Source organism: Fusarium vanettenii, assembly GCF_000151355.1.
Source record: "Fusarium vanettenii 77-13-4 chromosome 10 genomic scaffold NECHAsca_82_chr10_2_0, whole genome shotgun sequence".
NCBI lineage: Eukaryota > Fungi > Ascomycota > Sordariomycetes > Hypocreales > Nectriaceae > Fusarium > Fusarium vanettenii.
This window is the reverse complement of record NW_003315807.1, coordinates 859,222-885,002: the sequence shown is the minus strand read 5'-3', so window position 1 is coordinate 885,002 and position 25,781 is coordinate 859,222. Positions and strand designations below refer to the sequence as shown.

General features: G+C 52.9%; 9 protein-coding genes across 9 annotated transcripts; 5 read left to right on the top strand and 4 right to left on the bottom strand.

Annotated features, from left to right (window-relative positions):
- Nucleotides 1-273: 273 nt before the first annotated feature.
- Nucleotides 274-1,868, top strand: NECHADRAFT_63998 (uncharacterized protein). The gene is made up of 3 exons (XM_003040017.1): nt 274-558; nt 609-1,185; nt 1,234-1,868. Exons 1-3 carry the CDS (start codon nt 331-333, stop codon nt 1,686-1,688), a joined length of 1,260 nt encoding a protein of 419 aa, XP_003040063.1. The 5' UTR covers nt 274-330; the 3' UTR covers nt 1,689-1,868.
- A 4,620-nt stretch (nt 1,869-6,488) lies between these two features.
- NECHADRAFT_72266 (uncharacterized protein) lies at nt 6,489-10,132 on the top strand. Its single transcript, XM_003040016.1, has 6 exons — nt 6,489-6,683; nt 6,918-6,972; nt 7,726-7,779; nt 7,828-7,971; nt 8,019-8,485; nt 8,534-10,132. The coding sequence occupies exons 2-6, from the start codon at nt 6,969-6,971 to the stop codon at nt 9,167-9,169; spliced, it is 1,305 nt and encodes a 434-aa protein (XP_003040062.1). The 5' UTR covers nt 6,489-6,683; nt 6,918-6,968; the 3' UTR covers nt 9,170-10,132.
- Nucleotides 10,133-10,160: 28 nt separating this feature from the next.
- On the bottom strand, nt 10,161-11,156 carry NECHADRAFT_101831 (uncharacterized protein). The gene is made up of 4 exons (XM_003039815.1): nt 10,992-11,156; nt 10,918-10,936; nt 10,770-10,863; nt 10,161-10,713 (listed from the first exon to the last, which is right to left on the bottom strand). The coding sequence occupies exons 1-4, from the start codon at nt 11,008-11,010 to the stop codon at nt 10,384-10,386; spliced, it is 462 nt and encodes a 153-aa protein (XP_003039861.1). The 5' UTR covers nt 11,011-11,156; the 3' UTR covers nt 10,161-10,383.
- Nucleotides 11,157-11,404: 248 nt separating this feature from the next.
- On the top strand, nt 11,405-12,237 carry NECHADRAFT_72259 (uncharacterized protein). The gene is made up of 2 exons (XM_003040015.1): nt 11,405-11,524; nt 11,573-12,237. Exons 1-2 carry the CDS (start codon nt 11,498-11,500, stop codon nt 12,149-12,151), a joined length of 606 nt encoding a protein of 201 aa, XP_003040061.1. The 5' UTR covers nt 11,405-11,497; the 3' UTR covers nt 12,152-12,237.
- Nucleotides 12,238-12,483: 246 nt separating this feature from the next.
- Nucleotides 12,484-13,357, bottom strand: NECHADRAFT_72258 (uncharacterized protein; the record flags this gene model as incomplete). Its single annotated transcript, XM_003039814.1, has 1 exon — nt 12,484-13,357. Exon 1 carries the CDS (start codon nt 13,243-13,245, stop codon nt 12,484-12,486), a length of 762 nt encoding a protein of 253 aa, XP_003039860.1. The 5' UTR covers nt 13,246-13,357.
- Nucleotides 13,358-14,295: 938 nt separating this feature from the next.
- NECHADRAFT_96733 (uncharacterized protein) lies at nt 14,296-15,390 on the top strand (the record flags this gene model as incomplete). The annotated part of the gene is made up of 1 exon (XM_003040014.1): nt 14,296-15,390. The coding sequence occupies one exon, from the start codon at nt 14,296-14,298 to the stop codon at nt 15,388-15,390; it is 1,095 nt and encodes a 364-aa protein (XP_003040060.1).
- A 29-nt stretch (nt 15,391-15,419) lies between these two features.
- On the bottom strand, nt 15,420-17,728 carry NECHADRAFT_101829 (uncharacterized protein). Its single transcript, XM_003039813.1, has 4 exons — nt 17,462-17,728; nt 17,349-17,410; nt 16,334-17,296; nt 15,420-16,281 (listed from the first exon to the last, which is right to left on the bottom strand). Exons 1-4 carry the CDS (start codon nt 17,589-17,591, stop codon nt 15,658-15,660), a joined length of 1,779 nt encoding a protein of 592 aa, XP_003039859.1. The 5' UTR covers nt 17,592-17,728; the 3' UTR covers nt 15,420-15,657.
- A 793-nt stretch (nt 17,729-18,521) lies between these two features.
- Nucleotides 18,522-20,882, bottom strand: NECHADRAFT_49895 (uncharacterized protein; the record flags this gene model as incomplete). Its single annotated transcript, XM_003039812.1, has 6 exons — nt 18,522-18,610; nt 18,664-19,368; nt 19,411-20,129; nt 20,175-20,226; nt 20,272-20,302; nt 20,499-20,882. 6 exons carry the CDS (start codon nt 20,880-20,882, stop codon nt 18,522-18,524), a joined length of 1,980 nt encoding a protein of 659 aa, XP_003039858.1.
- Nucleotides 20,883-24,485: 3,603 nt separating this feature from the next.
- Nucleotides 24,486-25,256, top strand: NECHADRAFT_49987 (uncharacterized protein; the record flags this gene model as incomplete). The annotated part of the gene is made up of 1 exon (XM_003040013.1): nt 24,486-25,256. The coding sequence occupies one exon, from the start codon at nt 24,486-24,488 to the stop codon at nt 25,254-25,256; it is 771 nt and encodes a 256-aa protein (XP_003040059.1).
- Nucleotides 25,257-25,781: the final 525 nt, after the last annotated feature.

The following is a 25,781-nucleotide window of genomic DNA, read 5'->3' as shown; positions in this document are numbered from 1 at the left end:
TCACGTGAGTAAGTCTGGAGAGTGATTACCAACTTCATGATTGGTGCGGAATATCATGTTAAGAGGTACATGTGCTGCTGCGGACATTCCGCAGTGGCCGAGGTTCCTGCTAGCGCCCAACATCTCTCGGTGAAAATTCCGATAAGATGCACTGCTGGCGATCCCGGAGACCGTGGAAATGCGTGCATCATCGCCGCCCTAGCTGCCATACATAATAATTCTTACACCCCTCAGCTGTTTCTCATTACCAACACTCACACCACTGCCAATTGACGTTCGGCCGTTCTCTCCTCTCCTTTTGTGCTTCACCTTTCAGTCTATTCACCAACAATGGCTCTGCGACGCTCCGGGGGCCAGCTCTACAAGGGCATCTCCCAGGCCAGCTCCCATCGTCTTGCGCTCCCTCAGATCGCCAGCCAGAAGCGATACCTGGCCACCCCAGTCCCACCCGTCACACAAGATGCCACAGGCTCCAAGGGCCCGACCGCCATGGTCTTTCTCAACATGGGAGGACCTTCTACTCTCGATGAAGTCGGTGACTTTCTCAGTCGCCTCTTTGTATGTATCACCGACGTCCCGGAATCCCTCGGAGATGCTAACTTGCACAGGCTGACGGTGACTTGATCCCCCTCGGTCGGTTACAAAACTACCTCGGCCCTCTCATCTCTAAGCGACGAACCCCCAAGATCCAGAAGCAATACGATGCCATCGGTGGAGGATCCCCCATTCGAAAGTGGTCCGAGTACCAGAGCTCCGAGATGTGCAAGATCTTGGACAAGATCTCCCCCGAGACCGCCCCCCATAAGCCATATGTGGCTTTCCGATATGCGGATCCTCTGACCGAGGAGATGTACACTCAGCTGCTGAAGGACGGATTTGGCAATGGCCGTGGCGGCAGGGCCGTCGCATTCACCCAGTATCCCCAGTACTCCTGCTCGACAACGGGCAGCAGCTTGAATGAGCTCTGGAAGTGGAGGCACAGGCTCGAGGGCAAGACCAACAAGGAGTCTGGCGATGGCAGCATCACATGGAGTGTCATCGATCGCTGGCCAGTCCACAGTGGTCTGGTCGAGGCGTTTGCGCAGAACATTGAGGCGAAACTGGCAGAGTATCCTGAGGACCGTCGCAAGGATGTTGTCCTGCTCTTCTCTGCGCACAGCCTTCCCATGTCGGTTGTTAACAGAGGTTTGTGCTCTCTCCCCCGGAAATATGAACGGACCTAACATACATCAGGTGATCCTTACCCCGGTGAGGTCGCGGCCACCGTATATGCTGTCATGCAGCGCCTCAAGTTCTCTAACCCATACCGACTATGCTGGCAGTCCCAGGTTGGCCCATCCGCCTGGCTGGGACCTCAGACCGCAGACAGTGTGGAGGAGTACATCGCCAAGGGCCAAACGGACCTTGTCCTTATCCCCATTGCCTTCACATCGGATCACATCGAGACTCTTTACGAGCTGGATGAGGAGGTGATTGGCGAGAGTGGCCACCGAGATACCGTCAAGCGAGTAGAGTCGCTGAACGGAAGCCCCGTCTTCATCCAGGCTCTGGCCGACATTGCCAAGGCACATCTGGCTGAGAACCAGGCTTGCTCAGCCCAGATGGGCCTACGATGCCCCGGCTGCAAGAGCGAGCGGTGTGCCGAGTCGAAGCGATTCTTTGCGAGCCAGCAGGCTGGTCTAGTTTAGGGGGCCATGTGTACAAGTAATGTTTATGAGTGGTTCGGCATGACACTGTATTATAGCTCGGGAGCGCGAGCGTTTATGTGTAATCAAAAGTGTAGTCTTTCAGGGCAGGTCTAGTGGCTTACGGGTTGAGTGGTTGGGTCTACTCTATATAGAAACGCCGTATGGCAACTCTTCGCTTCATTCTCTGGTTCGGTCTGAGACTGACCTTATGATCGTCTTACGATCATTTTATGTTTCTTTTTATACATACTTTATGATATGATATCATAAGTCTCATACAACTTTAGGCCTTTTGTTCGACGAATGCGAGGTCTTTTAGGTAAGGCGTATTAAAGACTCAACTCACTGGACGGCAGAACATATGCTGGCGTCTGCCAGTTGAAGGTCATACCGCGACAGCAGCCTGCACGGCCACTTGAACGGCCTCCTCTGTGGCTTCCTTCTTCTTGACCCCGCACTGATATGTTCCCATTGTAACACATCTAGGTATGCTAGCATTTATACTTGACTCTGGACACCAGGCCTAGCCCGATAATTCAGGCATCCAAGATGATGCTTAGGGCAACATCAAGATCGGTCTCTACCACAACATGAACCAGGCCGGTCGCCAGCCACAGGTATGCCAACAGGCATCGGCGGTGTGCCCGAACTTGCCGCAGTGGTCGCATTGCGGTCAAGATTTAGCATGTTGTAGAAGTCCCTTATATAGTACACCGTTTTGATTATCCTTAGACCAGAATATGATCATTTCTTTGCCCTGCTGTGTCGGTGATGCGTCAACGTTGCGGCCCCACACGGCCCCACACGGCCCGGACCTTACTTCCTCAGCATAAAACGGGAGAAAACAATGGTCACCGACGCCAGCGCAAGCAACAACTTGAGCAAGAAATGCAGAAGAATTATAGCTTGGATGAAAGCGATGCTGGTTGAGAGTATGATGGCGCTGTAAGCCTCAAAAGACCAAGACTTTCTCCCAGAAGTGACAAAACGTCAAGTGATGTCCGGATGAGCCACAAACACCACACAGTCAAGAGACCGAGTTCACCAACAAAAACATGATTGAAAAGAGCAAAAAGAACATCGACAACGGCAGGATTCGAACCTACGCGTGCGAACACAATGCCTAGATATGCAGGATAGCAGGGCATCGCCTTAACCACTCGGCCACGTTGTCTATTCCGAATTTGGTGATGGACGACCTCGATATCCACCAACATGTGCCCAGGGCAGGGGCTCGCATTACATGATGAAACAAGGGTTGGAAAGAAGGACAAATACAAATCCGGCTTCCAAACCGACCAAAGCTGAAAGCTTGCGAGCGGCTGTGTTGCCGCCGTAGAAGGATGGTGAAAGCACTGGCTTGACAGGCCATTGCCGTTGAGGCCTCTTTGTGTTCGACAACGAGTAATTTGGCTAATAAATACAGTACTAAGGAATGACTATGGACTGCTCCCGATGTAGGTTTTGCTGGCAGTATGATCTATCTTGGTGGCGGTGTGTTGTAGAGCCACTCTCCCTGCACCAAGTGACACTCTGGACCAGGACGCGAACACTTATGAGAATGAATGAGTTACAATTATAGGAAATCACTCAAATGGAATTTCTGCATCTAAAAAAAAACCACACGAGTCGCCTAATATTACCAGCCACCGACTAAAATTGGTCGGCGCGGTGCGAGTAGCGTTAACCACCATTGACCAAGCGTCGACTAAGATAATTGTCCACCACCTTGGAGCTTCATCGGGCAATCACTGAACTCTCTGTACTTGCCAGGGCAGAGCTGTAGGATAAGCATTTGGCCATCATTTCCGCTCACGTCGAAGCAGCACCCTAGCAGCACATTTCGCCTTCTGGAGGCCGGGGAATATGAACAACGCTTCCACCACTTGGCGAAACTTGTTCCTACAGTTGAGTTACAGCAGGCCATAGGCAAGATTTCACAATGAGAGCCCAGACTCATGTGGTGGTGAGCAAAAACGTATTCCAAAAAGAAAATTCGTAGAAAATTCTACAGAGCTCCGATTTGAACGACGAAGACAGGGTTCGAACCTGCGCGGCCGAAGCCATGAGATATCAAGAGATTTCAAGTCTCACTCCTTAAACCACTCGGACACTTCGTCTTGAAGTTGGATGCGTTTCGAGATTTCAGATTTGCATCATATGGAGTGTTTACCAATTTCGGATTAGCTTTGTGGGTCCTAACGGCAGCCCGCGCGCCACCACGCATCTCGCCCCACTTTTCAACCCTTTTCTTAGATACAGTACGTATCTTTTGCTTGCCATCACGTGAATCAGATTGATCAAGATCAGATAACTTGAACATCACAAAGGTTTCCTCTCTGTCTAGCTTTCAGTCAATGAGATTATTGAAAAGCTGCCGGTATTGATGCCGACGGTCGGGGTTTCTCGGTTGCACAATGTATCCATTCAAGGCAGCTCTCTTATCCTCCTCCACGTAGCCTGGTCGTGCCACCAACAGTGAGTCCTCAACACTTGACGGTTCAACCCTCCCAAGTTTATCTGGTCACTCAATTGCACTACTCTTTTTCGCTCTCACATTCCGTGTGTACTTCTTTTTATCTTGGCATCTATTTAGATCCCCAGCTTTCCCTTCCTCACCAGCCTCGGTTGGGGCCATCCTTCGGATTGTCCTTCAAGGAGGCGGAAAGCAAAGTGACCACGATTGGGCGAGCAGCCTACCGTCCCACGCTCACTCGCCATGGAAGGCCGCTCATCCTCTGCAACCGGACCTGTCGTCGGCGACTTGAGCCGTCAGCTTCAGTCAATCTCACTGCCTCTCTCGACGTTAGTGGCTCACGGGCACTCAGCCCGTGCTTTCTTGGGTCTTTTTGCCCGCCCAGCTACTCTCACGGACCTTTGGGAGACAGGCCAGCCAGGAGACCATCGCCTTTGGTTTCAATGTATTGAGTCTGTCTTTTTTCTATTTTTTGGTCAAGTATAAAATAGCTGTTCCTTATTCCTCTTCAAACTCCACAACTCAACCATTCAACCTCCCGGACAGGACCGTCGACCGAACCGTCGCCACTCCGAGGGACGACACAACTAGTGGGCCTGAACTTAATACCCCGAAATACAAGATGGTACCAGGAGCGCCCTCTACTCTCTCACAAGGGAACAAGAACAAGAAGAATAAGAAGAGAAAGCCGAAGAAGGCGGCTGATAACTTGGATGAGGTGGGGTGCGTTAATGATCATCTGGCTACCCTATAACTACCACGAGCAACGAGGGCACCAGGCAATCGGTTTGGCGTTCTGGCGTACATGGTAGAAAATCAACATAAATAAAATATAAAATTACCATAAAAATAGGTAATATCATAATAGTCCCTTACGCGTTGTTTCCTAAGCTCCTCTAACCCTTTATGATAACCCTTGGAAGAGGTTCATCTTTCTGGCGTCTGTCTCGGTTGGAGAAACGTGTTTCCGGATAGACTCGCAAAGAATTGGCAATTTTTACTGAGTCTTTGATCAAAGATTTGCACAGTATTTAAATCGAGGCGGACGAATAGCCACAGCGATACATGCGTCGACCACGTATTACTACTGTAAGTGAGACGGGGTTGGCTCATGTCGAGTGACGTGGATGGATGCTATCGAGAGGCGGTCGAGTGGCACCTTGGCGGAGCCGGCCTGGGCCGGGGTCCAAGACCCACCATGGCAAAGGAAACACTTGACGGACGGGAAGTTGGCTGTGTTTGATGTTTGACGGGGAATAAACGAGGGATGGACGGGCTCTAGCACAGACGTGGGAGCGGCCGAGGCGCGCCACTTGACAGCGTTTGGGCGATGTGACGGTCAGAGAAGACAGGAGAGTTTGGCACATTTGAAGACGAGCATGTCATTGTCGATACTGACTCAGTACAGTATCGATAGAGCTCTGGAGCTAGGAGCTGGAGCTTCTGAAGGCAACTACCTCACAACTGTGAGAAAGGAGTTGCATACCCTCAACACAGACCGACCCTTTGCTAGTCAATTTCTAGGAGCGGGCATGTCTTGCTGTGCTTGAGTCCACTCGTTCACTGGCGCTTGGCTGAGCTCCTTGATGTCTTGCCTTGCTGTGCCGTGTTGCGTGAGGAATGGCAGTAGTTGAGACCATGATGGCTGAGATTGTTCGTGCCACCGCATCATATTAAGAGTATGCATTATCCTGCGCAGAGATAGGAGAACTGCAACCTCCTTAAAGATTGTCGTCTCGAGATGCCGAATCCCTTGGCGCGTCGTCCCATGCGACGCGACCTGGACTGCCGTTCCCCTTTTGGAACCAAGCTTAAGCTCGGAGCCTAGGGAAGCTCCTAGTGACGCTGGGCTGTGAGCTCCATCAAAGGGACTCCACGAACAGGAAACAAGATCAACAGCCAAACGAACCAAGACTCAGTGACTGCAGCCCAGAGCCTTATTACTACGTCTCACCAAGTACGGGTAATTTGCTTGACGCTTGAGGCTGGGAGATTGGGGGGAGGGAGAGCTCCAGCACAATGCCATTTAACCCCTGTCCAGGCCGTTAATTGGACCCGTACCCACAGAAACCAATCAGAAGCGCGGAGCCACAGTGGCCGCCCAGCGACCTTCCAGCAGCCCTGCCCGCTAATTCTCCAGAGCTTGCCCCTGGGCCTTGGGATTTGGGAGCCCGCCCCCTGAGGCGCTAGTCCCCTTGAGGGATAGCGTCACAAACCCCTTTTGTTGCAGGACCAGGCCAGCACGCTCTGCCCAAGGACGCTTCTGCTGGGGGAGAACAGCACATCAGAATTTCGTCTCCTTGTTCCGCCTGTCGCTCGCACCCAAAATTTCCCTTCTTCTCCTTCGACTCTCTTTTACCCCCGTTCCGTTCCTCATCATTGCTAAGTCCTTTCTCTCGATCGCCTCCCATCGCGCGTGAGAGCAGGTTTCGTGTCGACACTTTGAGGCCTTCCTTCTAATCTTCGTCTTGCCTTGTTGCGACGCCCATTGACACGCGTCTCCTGGCAATTAATTCCGGGTGAGTTACTGTCCTCGTTCCACCTCTCGACTCTCCCTGCCCGCCCCGAATCACCCACGACTCGAGAAAGCGCGCCCTCGATCGACTCAGACTTGCCTCGACAACTCACCGGATGCGCCTGTAGCCTAGGTGGCTTCTGTGTCGACCGAGGCCCTTTCTCCCGTCGTCTCCCTACGAACCGACCGAGCTCGTATAGCTGGCCTTTCCCCTGATGTAGCTAACCTCGACCTCCAGAACTCGTACTTTCCCACGAGTCCCTTCATCGATCGTTCTTGATACATCACTATGGGTAAGATGCCTCTTTCTTTTTCGCGTGCGCAGACCACGCCACATGGCAGCCAGCAGAGGCAGAGGAGAGGAAGAAGGAGCTGCCCCCTCCTGGCCACGAGGACAACTTACTCTGGAACTGGACCGGCTTCTCCCATCATCACCATCGCCTCTCGATAACGCGACGACATTCGTTCTCCCGCCATCTACGCTTTCTTGGGTCTTGTTCTTAGCCCCTTTTTGGTTTCGAAGCATTCCTGTCGAGAATCAGCTCTTCACTGCAACCCCTGGATCAGCCATGACCTTCGACCTGATCCAACACGTCAAGGCTCGCACCCGGAGTGTGCATTTCGACAAGGGAACATTTTCTTTGACTTCTGCACCTCCTGTCGAGTCGAGTGCGAAAACGTCCAATGATTCCAAGCGAGCGAGCAGCCTCCCGGTAGGACAGGAGAACCAATCCCCATCTCCTGATCCTAGCCGTGCAACCGTCCAACAGTATCGCAGCATGCTCGAGGTCGAAGCAGAGGAACCGCCTACATTGAGCCCGATGAATCCAATGAGCTTCGACGAGCTATACGTCGACCCTACCCAGTCGCCCGATTGGAATCAGCCCAGACCCGCGAGAATCAGTACCAAGAAAATCGCCAGATTGACCCTCGGAAGTGGCCAACGGAATGCAGCAGATCCATCGAGTCAGGACACCTCTTGCCTCTGCATCTGCCATAATATTTATACTTCAATTTTTCTCGTCATTTACTAACACGATTAATAGCTTCTCCCGGCAGCGAATCCCCGGCTCTGGCCCCTTCAGCCTCGCCCCCTAATGGTAAGTTACAACCCGACTTCTATCTAGCTTTCCACTAACCATGCACAGTTCCCTCCCAGCCGCCTCCCGCCGCTGACAACCGGAACATTGTCCGAAGAAAGCTCACTGGATATGTTGGTTTCGCCAACCTGCCCAACCAGTGGCACCGCAAGAGTGTCCGCAAGGGCTTCAACTTTAACGTGATGGTTGTTGGTAAGTTAAACGACCACCATTTTCTAGGAGTCTGCTAACAGTACTAGGCGAGTCTGGCCTGGGCAAGTCTACTCTGGTTAACACCCTCTTCAACACCTCGCTCTACCCTCCCAAGGAGCGCAAGGGCCCTAGCCTTGACATCATTCCCAAGACCGTCACCATCCAGTCCATCAGCGCCGACATTGAGGAGGCTGGTGTCCGTCTTCGCCTTACTGTTGTCGACACCCCTGGATTCGGTGACTTTGTGAACAACGATGAGTCGTGGCGCCCAATTGTCGACAACATTGAGCAGCGATTTGACTCATACCTCGATGCCGAGAACAAGGTCAACCGCATGAACATTGTCGACAACCGAATTCACGCCTGTGTTTTCTTCATCCAGCCCACTGGCCACTCTCTGAAGCCTCTCGACATTGAGGTGATGCGACGCCTTCACACCAAGGTCAACCTGATCCCCGTCATTGCCAAGGCTGATACCCTCACTGATGAGGAGATTGCCAACTTCAAGGCTAGAGTACGTTACCCGTCGCTATTCTAGACATCAAATGCTAACCATGCACAGATCCTGGCCGACATCAAGTACCACGGCATCCAGATCTTCGAGGGCCCCCGATACGAGCTCGATGACGAGGAGACGATCGCGGAGAACAACGAGATCATGTCCAAGGTCCCCTTCGCCGTTGTTGGTGCCAACAACGAGATCACCAGCGCTGATGGTCGCAAGATCCGTGGCCGTGCTTACCCCTGGGGTATCATCGAGGTGGATAACGAGGAGCACTGTGACTTTGTCAAGCTCCGACAGATGCTCATCCGAACCCACATGGAGGAGCTCAAGGAGCACACCAACAACCAGCTGTACGAGAACTACCGTACCGACAAGCTGCTCGCCATGGGCGTGTCGCAAGACCCCAGCGTGTTCAAGGAGGTCAACCCCGCCGTCAAGCAGGAAGAGGAGCGCGCCCTGCACGAGCAGAAGCTCGCCAAGATGGAAGCGGAGATGAAGATGGTGTTCCAGCAAAAGGTTGCCGAAAAGGAGAGCAAGCTCAAGCAGTCAGAGGAAGAGTTGTATGCCCGACACAAGGAGATGAAGGAGCAACTCGACCGCCAACGAATGGAGCTCGAAGACAAGAAGCAGCGCATCGAGAGCGGACGGCCACTGGAGAAGGAGGGCAAGCGAAAGGGCTTCTCCCTGCGCTAAGTTGCCTGCGCTCTAACGACCTGCGGACTGTTTTCTCCCTTCTTCGTTATCCATGTCTGAGTACCCATGATGCCCATACAATACCAGCTCGACGCCCCTCGTTGTATTCGATTCTCGTTTCTTTGTCGCCTCTTTCTCTCACCCTTTTTAATCAACAACAAAACCACGTCCCCTAATCGCATACGCCAAACGAAATGATTGTCGTACGGAGACGGAACAACAAAAAGTCTTTTATGAAGAATAGTCATGCAAGGCGGGATGTGCAGACTATACGGCCTAGCAGGTGTCTCGGCGTGGCAGGTTGTCTTGGCGAGCATTCTTCTTTGGACCATGCCCTACGGCACGCATGGGAACCTGCTGACCTCTCGGATCTGCTGCAAGAATACTTTTGGAGAAAAGGTAGCAGATTATGGCGAAGGTGTTCGTGTCAGGAGCGCTGCTCGCTGGGAGAGACGTTGAGCGTCGATACGTGCCGGTCAGGTGTGGGATGGTTAATACCTATCTATGGAGGAGATGCTGCCCAAGACGACTTGTCCTTTTACCTTTTCACCTGCTGTGCCTTCGGATACCCCTCTTTCCCCGTTGCGGCCAGATGGAGCATCGGCCATGGATTGAACTAGACAGGAGCAGACGGATGGTTAGCACGGGGGAAGGTTGAGCAGCAACTTGTTGTATTTTAGCCGTGTGTTTGTTGAGACTGGGTGCTTTTTTATTATGTCTCAGCAGGCGACACGCCTCAGATGGTCATGCGTCGTCTCTTTCTTGTTTCTTAGCTGGCTTGATCTTTGATTTCTTTAACAGTGTTTCCGTTTGTTTAGGGTCTGAGTGTATTTGCTGTGTTGTGATTGTGTGTTGAGATGTACTACTTGCAAGAGTCTGAGCTAGATAATTGTGATTTGTGTTTGTACCATTGCATGTTTCATTGTATGTAAGGCATTGAGAGTAGACTTGTATCAACTCACTGGCGGTCATGACTTGGTAGAAGAGGCATAGAGTATGTGATGGATGTTAAGAGACGCTTGTTTCATATAGTAGTAGTACATTAACCAGCAAGGTCAAGACTCCGCCCGTTCCTCGTCATGCCGCGCTCCCCATGGTTAAAAATCGTCAAGAGTGAGTAGTATAGTGTAGTGTAGTCATGGCAAGCCCACGCGCATTATGCCCCCATTCCTTCTTCTCCGTCATGTTTCGTCAAACTCTCCTTTGACAAAACTCTACCTCTTTCTGGCATTCCTCAGCAGGAAAGCCCCCACGACACCAGCGGCGACTCCAACACCACTGAGGATGGCGACACCCATGAGACCCTCGCGGGCAACCTTGTCGTCGATGAGCTGGCGCAGGTTGGTGGCCTGGAGGTTGGCGGGCTCCTTGTCGAGGAGGAGGTCGTTGTAGCGGCGGGCTTCGCCGTAGTTGCCGAGCTTGTAGTTGCCGAGGGCGAGGTAGTAGAGGCACTCGCGGCGACGCTCGGGAGAGATGCGGAAGATGTCCGAAAGGAGACGGACGCCGAGTTGCTGGTCGGTGCGGACGTTGGACTTGACGAGGCCCTGGAGGGGGAAATGTTAGTTGTAGGCAAGCGAGGGAGGGGAGGAGGGGTAGTTACCCAGGCGTAGTTGAACTTGGTTTGGACACCAACCATTTCTCCTTCTCGTTCATATTGGGCTCGTAGGACGCCGAGTTCCGAGGGGTTCAACGGCCTGTGGTAGGGAAAGTCAGGATATCGTTATGCATGATTGGGGAGGAGGACAAACGTCTCGGCGTCGAGGGCATCTACAAGGTGTTAGCGAGGTTCATGATCTCGGGTGTAGAGAAAGCGCAAACTCACATGGTAATTCGGTAACCATTTTGACTGTGGAGGGGAAGAGACAAAGATGCGATGGGAGAGAAGATCAATTGTCCCAGAACGAAGACGTTGCAAACAAAGGTCCCAGGAGGCAACAGCCAAAGAGTTATGAGCACGTGCTATGGAAGCAAAGAGGCAATGAACGGGACCCGTAAGCTCTCTTTGGGCTTCCGATGCCTTTTCTTCTTGGGGCCTGGGGGGCGTGGGTAGAAACTTGTGGCGGGACAATGACGATGTGCGGCGTCGGTAAAAGATCGGTTATGGGGAACGGTGGGGGCACGTGCGCTGATAAGCTGATTGTCGTCGTGGCGACCGAGGCACGTCCCGATAGGGCTGCAAAACACCAGGGATAGATCACCGATTACGCAGACTTGGTTTTACTCCGACTTCAATTAACACGTTGTTCAATCTGGCATTTGAATAAGTCTTGACTTGAATAAGATCGCACACAACACACAAAGACGAAAAACCACATCAAAACCGCCATCATGTTGCTCTCGGAAGAACCAGCAACCGTAAGCCCCTGATTCCCGTCCGCCCCTTCACAAACTAACACCCTCCAGCTCATCCACCACACAATCAACAACTTCAACATCAACCCGGACAAGCTCGCCGTCTCGCGCATCACAGAGTCCCTCTCAACTCTTCAGCAAGCCCGTGACCTCCGCGCCCGCGAGGCCGAGACGGCGCTCAAGAAGCTCTCCCGCCAGCTCGCGACCCACACGTCCCGCCACGATGACCTCGTAACTTCGCACTCGTCGGCGGACCACGCGTCAAACATTGCGCGGCTCGATACGCTGAAGTTTAGAACTGCCAAGGCTGCTGCTGATGCTGAAACGGAGGCTGAGCGGCTTGCTCTCGCTGCTGCGGATCTAAAGGCGCGGCTGCACGAGCTGGAGCTCCAGGGTGTTGAGGGTGATGCGGCTGCCGCGGCCAGACGAAGAGATCCCGTTGATGACGAGGTGCTTCTGAGACTCAAGGTGTATCGTAGCCTGGGCATCGACCTCGAGAGGGACGAAAGAGACGGGGAGTGGTCCAAGGCGGTGATACGGAACGACCGCAAGGGTGACGTCCACGTGGTCAACATGGACAAGAAGTTTTCTCGCTTCTTTTACGCAAACTACTTCTGGCAGACTCTATAAAGGCAGTGTCACAGATGTGTAATGTTTCATGATGGAAGGACTGGCGTTGAGGGCGTTAGATATACCAGGATAACGACGAGTCGTACAATGTATTCATTCAACCCATGAGAAACATTCATGGTTGCTTCTACAGTCTTGTATCCCGCTGCTAACTACATTGTAGTATATGTGACATTTCCAAAGAACCCAACCAAGAGAGCATCATATCGCTCAAAACGCCATTAAAAGATAGATAGCCTCGCTGATATCGCGACACTTTTAATACCCTGCCGTCCGTCCACCTATCCTCATCAAATCGTTAAAAATACATACGAGAGCTCAGTCTCGAGAGATTAGGCGTCGACAAGACCCTGTGCTGGGAGTCTCTTGATACCCTTGGGCGAGGTCTTGAGGGCGGGAAAGTAGCTGTCGACAAATGACTTGTTCCCAAAGCCGATGCGAGGGCCTGAAGGCGTCCTCGTGCGGGAGCTGTTTGGAGAAGCCGAAGTGCGTTTTGTTGGACTCGGTGCGCGGCCCTTCATCATGAGGTACCCGCCTTCGCCTGGAGTTGTAGGACCAGAGGGCGAACGATGATGATTCCGGCCGTGGTGTTGCTTGTCTGGCAGTTCAAGCCGCGAGTTGATGGTTGTCCATGTCTCGTCATCACCCCCAAGACGCCATCCTCCAACACCTTCGAAATCTCTGTCTGGGCCAACGCTTGGAACCAGGCCGAATGCCTTTTCACTGACCGGCGTGACTGTGCCGGCAGTGGACAAGGCGCTAGAACTTCGTCGATGACGCCGACGCCGAAGACAAGACTCGAGAGCCGTGGATCCAGATGATGAAAGAGACGTATTATTAAAGAGCGAGCCTGGAGCAGGAGCGTCGAGAAATTGGTGATGAGGACGATAGTTGTGAGGATATGGACGAGTCTTGCGGCCACCCAAGTAATGAGGAACAAAAGACAAAGCGACGTCGATGTAGACAGCGAGGACACGGAGGATGAGGACGGAAAAGGCGATTGTGGTGGTGACGCCGGCAAACAGAGCCAAAGGAACAGTAACGACGAAGAGAAATGGCACGACAAAGGCGTAGACGGGATTGAGGAGCGCCATGGGAGGCTAACAGGACATGGCCACGAGCAAAAAGATAAGGGCGAGTTATTGGTTACAGACGAGTTTATTTTGCGAGGACAAAGAACAAACAGAAGCTTGAAGATGGGGGAATATGGAAGATGGATGGGAGGAGGACCGAGGGGGAGACACTCAGAACTACATGCCCGTTTCTAGAGGGATGTAAGCCGCAGGGACGTGATAGGACTGCCGAGAGAAAGACAGGCGCCGCGGAGGCTGGTGGTCGTTTCCGGTCTCGATGAGGCGTGTTAGCTTGAAGCGGGGGAAAACATCTGTGCGGTAGCAACAGAGTCTAGAAGGGGATAAAGAGTTGAAGAGTACGGAGTACATATCGCAGGCGATCACATGTGAAAGACGCGGACTTGCACAAGCGCCGCGCTTCTTGGCCTGGGGCGCGCATATCGCCACAACCGTGCGGGGGAAGGTCAATGCAGTCTGATACCAAGACGGAGAAGAAATTGATGAATAGGAAGGATATCGTATGTGTATGAGGTGTTATCATACAAAGCATGGTTGCGCCATCATGACGAGGGTATAGTCGAAAGATATGGCATATAACTCGAAGCATAGATATAATAAACGGCAGATGAAAAAAAAAGACCCTGGATAGATATCTAGAGTTTAGTCCCAAGGTTGGAGCTTAGGCGTGATGTGGTAATTGGCACAACCACGCACGTCACATGAGGAGGAAGCCGAGGTTCTGCGAACAAGTACTACAGTATCACGGCAGGAGCAATGGATGGCTAGAGTACCACAGCATTATCATCATGTAGATGGAAGCTTTAGGAAGGAACTAATTAACCATTTCCTGCTATTGCATCTGCAAGCAGGCAGTTGGAAATGCATGTCTCTCTTTTCCCCCACTTGGAACCGTGATCCACACACTCCACACCCCACTATGGAGGTGGAGGATACCTTGCTGCGCATCACTACGAGAGCCTCACGCAACACCAACATCAACCTTCTGCATCACACACTCATTCACACTCGATCTGCACGAAACCTTATCGCGCCATCAAAGACAGCACAATCATGTCCGCTCAAGATCCCTTCCCTTGGCATCTTCCAATATGCGACGCCCACTGTCATCCAACAGACACCATGTCATCCCTCTCTGATATCCCCGCCATGCGGGCCTCGTCTCTCACCATCATGGCCACCCGTGCTCAGGACCAGCAGCTCGTCGCAGATGCAGCTGCCGACAGCACCACCCCCGGAAAGGATATCGTTCCCGCCTTTGGGTGGCACCCCTGGTTCTCCCACCTCCTCTACGACGACGCCGGAAACTCCACTCCCGGCCCCGATAAGGAGGCCCACTACGCCGCCGTTTTACAACCCAAGCCCGATGCCGCCTTTATCGCTTCCCTCCCGGATCCGACTCCCGTGTCTTCCTTTATCAAATCTACCCGCACCCTCTTGGATTCCCACCCAAAAGCCCTCGTTGGTGAAATTGGTCTCGACAAGGCTTTCCGTCTACCACAGCCATGGAACCCTTCCGACAAAGCCAGTCGTGATGAATCTTTGACACCAGGAGGTCGAGAAGGTCGACTTCTTAGTCCTCACCGCGTGAGAATGGAACATCAGCGTGCCATCCTCGCTGCCCAGCTCCGTCTCGCAGCGGAGACCCGCAGAGCCGTCAGCGTGCACGGCGTCCAGGCTCATGGTGTACTGCACGAAACTCTCGCCGCGACGTGGAAAGGATATGAGCGAGAGGTCATTACACGCCGGAAACGTCGACTTGTTGCTCAAGGAGCAGAAGATTTCTCCTCGGATGAGGATGAAGATGAGGATAAACCTTATCCCCCGCGGATATGTCTGCACTCATTCAGCGGTAGTGTAGAGGTTCTTAAGCAGTACCTCCACCCGGCCATACCCGCGCGCATATTTGTTTCATTGTCTTCAGCTGTGAATCTTAGCACCGATGCTACGAGCACACGTACTGACGAGGTGTTGCGCGCCCTTCCTGATGAGAGCGTGCTCATTGAGAGTGATTTGCACATTGCAGGCGAGGACATGGACGCATCACTTGAGGAAATGTATCGACATGTATGTGAGGTCAAAGGCTGGGAGCTCGAGGAGGGGGTGAAAAGGATAGCCAAGAACTACAATGACTTCATCCATGGGTGAGAGAAGTACATCACTAAGAGCAAGATAGACTAGACTTAAAAAATATTGTATTTTCGGATTGCTATCTCGCTGTTGAGGGAGAAGCGAGAGCATCTCAGGACTGCTTTGTCCTTGACATATAGAGGTATATATCGCTACGTCTAAAAACAAACCATTACTAGACCACCCATGTTTGTTATTTGTTGAAAATCAAAAGACTCAAGAAAAATCGGTATAATGCAAAGCGCCCCAAGGAAAAAGGAAAAGAAAAATCATTTCAATCTTTGCTCAGTGTTTGGAATCGCCCAGCACATTATCGGCGTTGGAAGCAGTGTTGGATGGCGTGTAGTCGGAGCTGCCGGGTGTGTAGCGGCAGCCGTCGGTCACGACTGAAGCGTCGTGTTGAGGGTCATCGTATGAGGGGAGGTTCTCGTCGGTGACGAAGCCGGGGTAGGCTGTGGTGGCAGTGTGGTGAGGAGGCATGGGAGGACGGGGAGAGACGGCGGGGGCGTAGGAGTGAGGTTGAGGATGATAATGAGTGCGGCCCTCTTCAGCGGTGACAAGTCCCTCAACCATGTAAGCGGCCTCACGGAACTGAGCAATCTCCTGCTCCATAGTCACACTACCAGCGGAAGAAGACCTCCGTTGTCGACCCTCACGGAGCATGGCCTCCTTCTCCTCGTCCTCATCGTTGTGGGTGAAGAATGCGCGGATGGCGGCCTTGAAGGCCGAAGTGGGTCGTGAAGCTCGGCGAGCGCGGCGGTCCTTTCGGAGGGCTCGGCGGATGGCCCGGCGAGACTCGGGGGAGAGACGGTTTACTCGGCGGTGAATCCAGGCGATGCAGATTCCGCAAAAGATGGCCAGTGCGATGGCTCCCATACCAAAGATCATGACAATGGGGTTATGTGGGGGCTATCAAATGTTAGCATGAATCAATTGTGATATATTCAAGGGGTAGACATACAGGTCCATCGTGGTGGTGAGGGCCGTGCTCGTGGTGTCCATGCTCCGAAGCCATCGAGTGATGCTCCTTTCCACCTTCATGAGGTCGGTGCTCAGGGGGGTGCTCGGGCTTTCGCGGGGGAGGGGGAGGTGGCACAGGGGGTCCATGATGAGGCGCACACTCGCAGGGCATGCACATGGGAGGAGGAGGGTGACCACCAGGGAAAGGAGGAGGATGATGAGGTGGGCCGTGATGAGTTCCGTTGCCGTGGTGGTGAGGACCATGAGGATGGTGAGGACCGTGGTGGTGACCAAAGATGCTTCCGTATAGTCTATGAGCCGTGTGCTTCACCTTGTCGGTAAGAGTGTGCACGACACACTTGACTCCGTCGCATTGCTTGATCATCTTCATGGTAGAGGGCGGCGGGGGAGGGTACTTCTTGCCCAGCTTCTTGGACACAGAAGCCTCGCGCTCCTTGACGAGGCTCTCAAGCTCGAGGATCTGCTTGTGAAGGGCGTTGAGCTCCATCAGTTCGACCTGAAGCTCCTCCTCGGGGTCCTGAAACTCGTAATGGGGATGCTCCCAGATGGGAGGCGCGTTGGTTTCGTCGTCATTGTTCTCGACCGGGACCTGAGCGTCTTCCTTGGAGGCAAAGGGCATGGACAGACTCCAGACGTAGGCAGCGTTACCGACGTCCGCGATACGGATGGGAGCCGTCTGCTTAAAAGTCATCCAGAAGGAGGCGTCGGTCGAGAGGGCCATGTCGTCGAGGGCGCGAACATTGAAGCGCAGAGACTGAGCAAAGGGCATCTCGCGGGGACCGATGCACTCAAAGTCCCACTCGGCCGAGATGATGGTGTCGTTGTTGAGGTAGAAGGATCCCACGCCGTGTCCGGCCGCGTCCTGGGTCAGCTTCTCGCCGTTGAGGCGAACGTTGGCGGGTCCGCAGACATCTTCCGACTCTTCCACGTCAAGCCTGAGAGTCTATAACGATCAATTAGTGTATGGATTATTGAGTCGAGATAAGTTGTCGTACCAGAGGATAATTCTCGTTCTCTCCCCACGGGACCTTGAGAGTGACAAACGCTGAGGGAGTTACTAGGACATGTTAGCTTCACTCATCAAGGTCAAGAAACACAATCCACATACCATCAAGCGCGTCAGGAAGAAATCCCATGGGAGGGGGAGGAGGCGGGGGAGGAGGATGGTGAGGGCCATGAGCCAACGCCAGCGCTGGCGCCAACAATACGGCGGCAGCCTTGGAGAGGCCGCGCATCATGAATCTCGAGATCTCTTACACGTGATAGAGCGGGATGAGTGTGAAAAGGCAGTGACGAATTCAACGAGTAAAAGACACACGACGGTAGGCAGAAGGGAAAAGAAAAGAAAGGATTGGGTGAATCGTATAGGAATAGCCCACAGGCAAAGACTCGTGTCCAGAGATTAATGGAAAGAAGAGTGAGTGAAGAAATTGGGCTGCCTGACGATTCAAATGGCCGCCGGGATGTGGGAGTTTATCCCGGGTGCTCTCAGACGCTATCCTCAGAGGCCACGAGGCCGAGGGGCTGACCAAGACAGATTCGGAAAGGCACCAAATGAAAGCGTCGTCTTCTCACTCTCTGCGAAACCCGCCTGAGCCTGCTGTGGCCCTGCTGTAGATAGTGGTAGCCCTGCTATGCCCGCTATGCCCTGCCTCAGAGCCCAGCTGGGCTGAGCGACATTATCCTCCAAAGGGTCGGGCTGCGCAATCATCAACCCACCAAGAGTCGTAGTCTCGTCCATCAACCAATCATCATCCCCGAGCTGACGAGTCCTCACTCACCCCCTGGTCACATCGTCGGTGGCGCCGGGCCTCTTCGGCAATTCCTCTTCCATCCTTCTTGGCGCCCATCTTAATACATTGCGCGTCGCCTCTGGTTCTGTTTTTCATCATCTTTCTCTCCCTTGCTCTTCCAGGCAATAATGTATTCATGTCGTGTGCCCCTCCTCTAGATAGTCATGTGCGTGCTTATGTCCAGCAAGAGCCCAAAATGACTCGCTATGCTCCAACCATTGCATGGATCTTATACATATACAGCAGGTATGCATCCATATCATACCAGGCCCATGTCTTGTGAGCCATTACAATCCGTCAATCTACACACTCATTTCGTCCATCAATTGTTGCTCGCATATCTCGCCCAAAGCCCTCTTTCTGACCTCATCGTCCTCATGTCAAAAACTCACTCAAAACCTGCACTCGGGTCCGTGCAACTTCCGAATCCTCACCCATCAGTTGCATAATTTGAATCATCCGTGCTGTCAACTAGTTAGCAACTTCGCCAAGACGAAAACCATTCATGTCCGCTTACTAATATCTGCCTTGGCCCTCACGAGCAACGGATCCCTTGCGAGCATATCTGCACTTCCAGGCTCCCGACCCGCTTCTTTCAGCACGTTGCCGATGCATAACGCCTCCAGGAACGCCCGATGATTAAACACCCACCACACACGTGCTTCTGTCTCGAGCAGTGTGAATAGGAGGAAGAACGCTGTGATGGCGTCGTGTGCCGCTTCCAGGGTTCCACGGACATTCACCGGAACATCGGGACTTTCCGAAGCGTGAACCAGCATCAGGTTGTGGAAGTAATTGCTCGTCAAGAACAGAGTCTGTCGAACCACTCTCTTATTTGTCTTGGCCAGTGCTGTGATGCTGTCGGGATCCCACGAACGGAATACATCAGGGAATGATCGATATACGGCGCGGAAGTCGGCAATCAGCTTCGACTTGTGTCTTGCCGTCGTGCAGATAGGTAGGTCCAGTGATCGGGGCGAGCAGATAGTCTCTTGAACCAAGTTGGCCAGAGTCCAGGATCCTCGGATATATGCTGTATCCGTAGGGTCGCTGTTGGCGATGGAGGAGCCATCATCAAGCAAGTCTTCAACCGAGACATCCGTATGTGTCGCTGAAGGGGGCAGTGAGAGCAGAACCGTTAGGAACGTGTCCTGGAGAAGAACTGCTTGCCACACCTTTCTCCGTTGCTGTTTTTCAAACAACGTGGCATTTGGGGTCACTACTCCATGTCAGTCATGACTTACACAGGTAGCAATGTACCAACCAATATTTGGATCACGATGTAGTCCCATGGCATAGGCCTGCCGAATGAGGATACCCGCAAACGCCCAACCATCCGATGCATGATTGTCATTGATGAGGAAATAGGTCAACAAGACCATGGCCTGTATCGAGCGAAGCGAAGCGGTGCTAAGATATGAAGCGATCCGTAATGCCTGATTGCTTGCTGATGCATAAAATTCGGCAGTTTGCTTTCGTTCCCGAGAGGATGTCGTCGATGTCACAAATTGGGTGCCCAAAGCCAGCATGACGAATATCAACGCAATAAAGGAAGGGTCCGTATCGTTCTTTTCTCCCTGATTCAGTTGCCAAAAGTGCTCATAGTCGGCATAAAACGTCTGTCGATGTATCATGGGATATACGGGGTCGACGCATTCGAAGTAACGGTTGAGTAGAATATCGGCCTGGATCTTTTCAGGCAGCACCGAGATCACTTCTGGCAATCCTCCCTCGCAGGTCCAGTAGTTTGCGAATGGATGTTCAGATCCAATGCCAAAGACATTGCTCGCGGTGGGCAGCGAATATGGTACATTGGACAAGAGGCCAATTGAGAGAGCAATGGCACCGCGAGAAGACGCAGCCGGGTCGTTGGACATGCCTCGATCAGCAATATTTGGAATTGGGGACTTTCCACTGGAACCAGGCTTCTTCTTTGGAGGCTTCGTCATTCGGCGGCCATTGGCTGCGGACCGTGTTGTCTCCCTGCTCATGTTAGGTCAGGACAACAGAGGGTGGAAAGACCCATACTCGAGAAGATTTGCGACATGTGCATATCTACATTCAGTCTGTCGTTTTATACCTGGCCAAGTTAGTGATGGAACAAGTTGGCAGGGTGAGAACTCACAAGCAAGGCAATGCGGCCGACCCCTATCACACTATAAAGGGTCAGCATTCATAAACATAGAGTCGCATGCATGACAATAAAGGTAATAACATTGAGACTCATGTAGTCCAGATTCAGATCTAACAAGCCTGGGGTAAAGTGGGCTCATCTCATGCAAAATGGAGTGAGTGGGTAAATGTGAGATGAAAACAAGATGGATGAGGCTGCACATCACATGAAAGTCCCACCTTTGTCTTGCGTTCGACGCACTCATGACACGACAGAGTGGGCTTGTTACGCTTCTGTTTCTTCTTTGGGGGTTCATCGCCGTTGACGGGGGTCGACGCGTCCTGGTCGTCGGCATCTGGAAGGTAGTCACCAGCATGATGTCTTGACGTGGTTGATGCAGAAGCTGAAGGCAGCCGATGTGAGACGGAGGCGGGTGACGTGGATGCTGAACCAGGCGTCAGAGCCGAGGGCGGATGAGTGCCCGGGAGAGGAAGGGTCGGCAGAGCAGATGGAGGACCAGGACTGTAGGTAGAATGATGCACCGGGCGACGAGATGGTGATGGGTTAGAGAGCTGCGGCTGATGATGCGCGTGATGCGGATGCGCCCGCTGAGACAAATCCATCGATTGCGCAGTTCAGGTTCAGCTCACCAAGACGCTGACCAGTGAGTGAGCACCTTTTTGAGCGAAGCGATGGATGCGACGGCGAGGGGATTGATGCGCGACAATTGGGGCGGGCCAGGTTGGAGCTGGAGCTGGAACTGGAGCTGGATCTGACGAAACTGGGGCCGAGATCTGGCACTTGCGGATGGTCAAAAGGCACCAGCCAAACGAGACGTCTTTTGGGCTCTGGGGTTTGGGTTTGTTTGGCTGAAGGGAAGGGGTCGCCGGGAATAAAGATACTGATGGATTCGGGGACCTTTTGACGAGGGCGAGTTGAATTGTCGGTATTCGGCTGGCGCTGGAAATAACGGCCGGAGATGGGCGGCAGCGGCAGCGGCAGCGGCAGCTGGAACTGGAGCTGGAAGCAGTTGTTCTGGGGTAACAAGCGTAAGTCCTTCGGGGAGTTTTTGACTCCTTATGACGGACAATTAAAGGGGAACAGAGAAACCCGCGATAGCAGGCTCAGAGAGCAAAAGGGCAACACCTTTCACCTTTGGAACGCACGCGAAAAAGGCCAGGACGGGAAGGGACGGATGGGATGGGAATAACAGGGCCTGGGGGTTGGGCAAAAAAAAAAAAGAGAGATCCCGGAAAAGAAAAGGGAATTGCAGAGTGAGGAAAATCCAAGGGAAGGAATCGAAAAAAGAGAATTGAACCGGGGGGGCAAAAAAAGGCGGGGGCGGAGCAAGCAGCAAAGTGGGAAAGCGCAATGCACCGCAGCGGACTTTGTAGACAGGGCAGGAAGTCAGTCAGGGAAGCCCGGGAATGGGATGGAAGGAAGGAAGGAAGGAAGGAAGGATAGGTAGGTAGGCAAGGTAAGGTAGGTGCCCGGGCTGGCTGAGGTGTGAGGTAAAAGCAGGAGCCCGTACAAGTATGTACCTCTCCTCCTCCTTCCCTGTCCTTTACCAGGCTTGCTTGCCTCTAAAAGGCAGCTACAAGCCGTTGGGTAGGCATGGACCGAGTACGTGCGCAAGAGCGCGCGCTTTCCACGCGGCTGTTCTTGTGGTACCCGAGGCATGGATACTGTAGAAGTACGGGATGATGCTAATTAATTCCGTCTACTAGCCTAAAGATACACTTGATCAAAAATGTCTATCAGACAAGACCTCCTCAGTGACAGACAGCTTTGACAGGTGTAAATGAGTGTCGAGCTAAAACAAAAGGCGTAGTGACTGCCTGCCAGACAAGACAAGTTGCCCACCCTCGGACGTTGGTAAGAGGACAGTTTACGGGGTTTGACGGCGCTTGGATGAGAACGGAACTTGGCCGTGGCATTGCCGTAACTGTAACCGCAGCCGCTTGCCGAGGAGACGGACTGAGTGACAGTCAAAGTACTGGATATTGACTATCCGTACCTAGATGTACAGTATCAGATTGCATCTGTGGATATTACAAGATTCAAGTGGTAATATCGCTCATCTCATCTCTCTCTCCCGTCCATCTCCGACTCTCCTCTCACAGAAAACAACTCCTCACTTCTTCTAAGCGAGAAAAGACGAGGCCTCTCACTTTCAGCCTCCTTTCCTGGCTCGGCCGGATCCCCGTTCCAGCGTCGCTAGACGGTGCACGCACGGATCGACATACGACTCTGTTCTTGTTGATGACCTCGACAAAAAACAAGTGCCGGCTCCGGCGAACCGTAACCGACTGGAGCCCCCATGTCATCATCTGGACCTGGAGGGGGAAAAGACGGCTACAATGGCTGGCCCAGGCCCTGATCTATTTACTGCCTGAGCTATCGTCATGGGTAAAAAGGTGTTGCCAGCATCTCCACCGGGCTGGCGCCTCGTCCCCGAGCCAAACCAACAAAGACGAGGCAAAAGAGACTTGAGACAAGGGCTCATCAGCAATGTTGTTTCTTGTCTCTTTGAGGAGATCCGAGCAGAAGAGGCAGAGACACAAAAGACCAAACAAGACCCCGGTGAGTGTCACCGGCTTGGACCATGCTCATCTCCCCGTCCCGGCTCTGCAATATAGCCCCCCTTGACTTCCCCTTCGCTCACCGGCACTTGAGCAAAACGAGGTCGATTTCAACCCCAGCCAGTCAAGCCATGGTAAAATTGGACATCCCTGTCTCATCACCCAGCCGCCCATTGGATCGCGCCGAGCCCCCAATGGATCGTCGCACAAACGAGGAGGGACGACACCCCAACAGGTGCCGTAGGTGCCCCGGGACCCTGGTAGAGGAGTCGGGCGCCAGCGACATCGGTGACAGCCCGTCCAAAGCCAAGTCTTCTTGTCCACCACCTTGAGGCACAACAAATTCCTGCTGATCTCCGTGCCTGAGACATGCTTCTCCATCTTTCTCCGCCCGCTAGAGCCAGACTGGCCTACCAGGGCTCAACTGGTAGAAACTCAATATGAACTGCCTCCCTCTTGGGCGCGCATGTACATGTGAACTGAACCCTTTCCTTTCCGCGCGGGCACTCCACCCTTGCGGCCTTAGTTCCATCCCTCAGTCAGGGCGGGCGTTTTGGTAGTCGAGGCGTTTCGGTGAGCTCCATGGTGAGGAGAAATGCAAGCGGCAGTTGGAGCCAAGCTTCGAGAAGAAGGGCATAGAGCTTCGCCAGTTCGTGAGGCGGAGGCGTGGCTGCTTATCAATGCCGGCGCCTCCATCCCCGGCACGGCCAGTCGGGGACGTGATAGAGCCCGAGACTACCAAGAGCGTGCATCCATACCTCTGACGCGCGGCATTTGCTGGGCGAATACACACTTCTCCCTACATACGCTGTCTGTACAGTGCCGTGAGTCCTCTCCTCCTTGGTCGACCTCCGTCAGTAGCATAGCCGCTACATACCGCTCGGCTCCCCGGCTAAGCCCCTTCAGGGTGCCAACCCCGGACGGTCTGGACCCTCATAGAGAACTTGATGGACCAATCTCAAGCAAAGCCAATGACGTACACTGGAAATGAGGGACAGGCCTGGGTAAGGGCTTCTGACCGAGCCCGCAAGGCATGAAGATGGGATGTTGTTGAGTATTTGGGCTCTTGGTCCGTCGTCATTTCCGCTGCTGAAGACGGATGGGATGACCCGGCATTTGACTTGACGTCTGACCTCCTTGAGCGGCAGCATCATGTGGGTTCACAGACAATGTGCCTTGACCGCGAATTACAACTAAACAGTGGCAATAAGAATCAGTGATAGGCTTGAACTCTAGTTGGCTAATGTTACTCAGTTCCACAGAGTCATGTTGCCGACAAGGTGTTGTCTACAGTACAGGCTTGGCGGAGGCTCAAGATCTGCACAGCCACGTGCCCAATTTCATAGCCAAGAGATGGATAGAAATGAAATCGTCAACTAGTAGATAGATCGATATCTGAAGTTATTCAAGTTGTCAATGATTTCCTCAACTCATGACTCATAGATCAGTCTCTCATCGAGCTGCTGCGTAGTATGATTTGATGCTTGACAATGAAGTGGGGTCTCACGACTTCACCACTAATCAGCTTCACTCAGACAACTTGAGCCTGAAAGATCTCATGAGAGCACGAATTTATCACCCATGAAACCCATCGCTTCCTCTGTCCAGCGTACGACTCAAATCCTTGGTCATCTCAAACACACAATGTCTAGTTCTCGTCCTACTCAGGCGGCGCCTTGGCGCTCTGCCTTCCTGACTCACGTCAACGAGTTGGATTCACCGACGTTCATGCTCAGCACCCTTCACCATGACTCGTCAACCACCGTTACTCCTCGGTCTCGAACTGTTGTGTTTCGGGGCTTGTGGGCAGAGCTCCCGGCCAACCCCAAGAACAAGGCGCCGCTAAACCCGTCTGTGTACGAGAGCGACCTCCTCACCATCACTACCGATGCCCGCATGGAAAAGATCCCCGAGCTATCCCCGGATGGATCCTCTCCCGCCCAGTCCGGCGGCGGCGGACCGGTAGAGGCCGTCTTCTGGGCCGTGCCGTCGAGGACCCAGTGGCGCCTCCGGGGCAGAGCTTATCTGCTTGGTCCGGATATCAACGACCCCTCAGGAGCACAGGTCAGGGAGGTATTGGAGAAACATATGCGTCGCAAAAACAGTGACGATTCCAGCTCGTGGGATTGGGCAAAGGAGGTGACGGCTCACTTTGGTAACATGAGTCCCATGATGCGAGGATCATTCCGAAACCCGGCGCCAGGAACACCAAAGACTGAGAAGCCAGGGCCAGGACTGGGCTTGGGGCAGAAAGTAGAAGATCTAGATGATGAGATTGCGAGGAAGAACTTTCGTGTAGTTGTCATCGTGCCAGAGGAGGTGGACCGGGTCGACTTGTCAGACCCAGAGGAGGGCAAAAGATGGAACTATCGCTTGGCTGGAGACTCGTGGGAGGAAACAGAGCTCTGGCCTTAAAAGCAGTTAGGGAATTTCAGAAGTTTTCGACGAGTGTGGGAGTCAGGGTAGATGAGTTGCGAAACACCCAGGTAATGAATGTCCTGTCGGGACAAGCCAGGTGTATTTGGACGTTGAAAATCTTGTCAAGCTCTCTGCTAGAAAGATGTATTGCTTCTATTAATCATGTACGTCCGCAGAAAATGTTCAGCCGTGTTCAGCAAGATAAGTGTATCAGATCATGTTACGGTGAGATGAGAGAACGTTTACCCCCCTCACAAGGACAGGCAAAAATGGAACAAAAACATACAACATTGGGGATTCGCTAGTCATCACCGACCTAGCTACTAATCCAACTCTTGCCAGGTTATCGATGGGAGATCAGACGGGATCCCGAGCTTTCTAGCAGATATGGTCGTATGTACTCGGGTTGGGGACAAGAGACACTATCAAGGCGTCGGCTTGGAGGTTTGCTTCAGAAACTCAACTACTGCAACATCACTCTGAGTAGAAAACACAGAAACTTTGTAGCTATATCAAATTAAT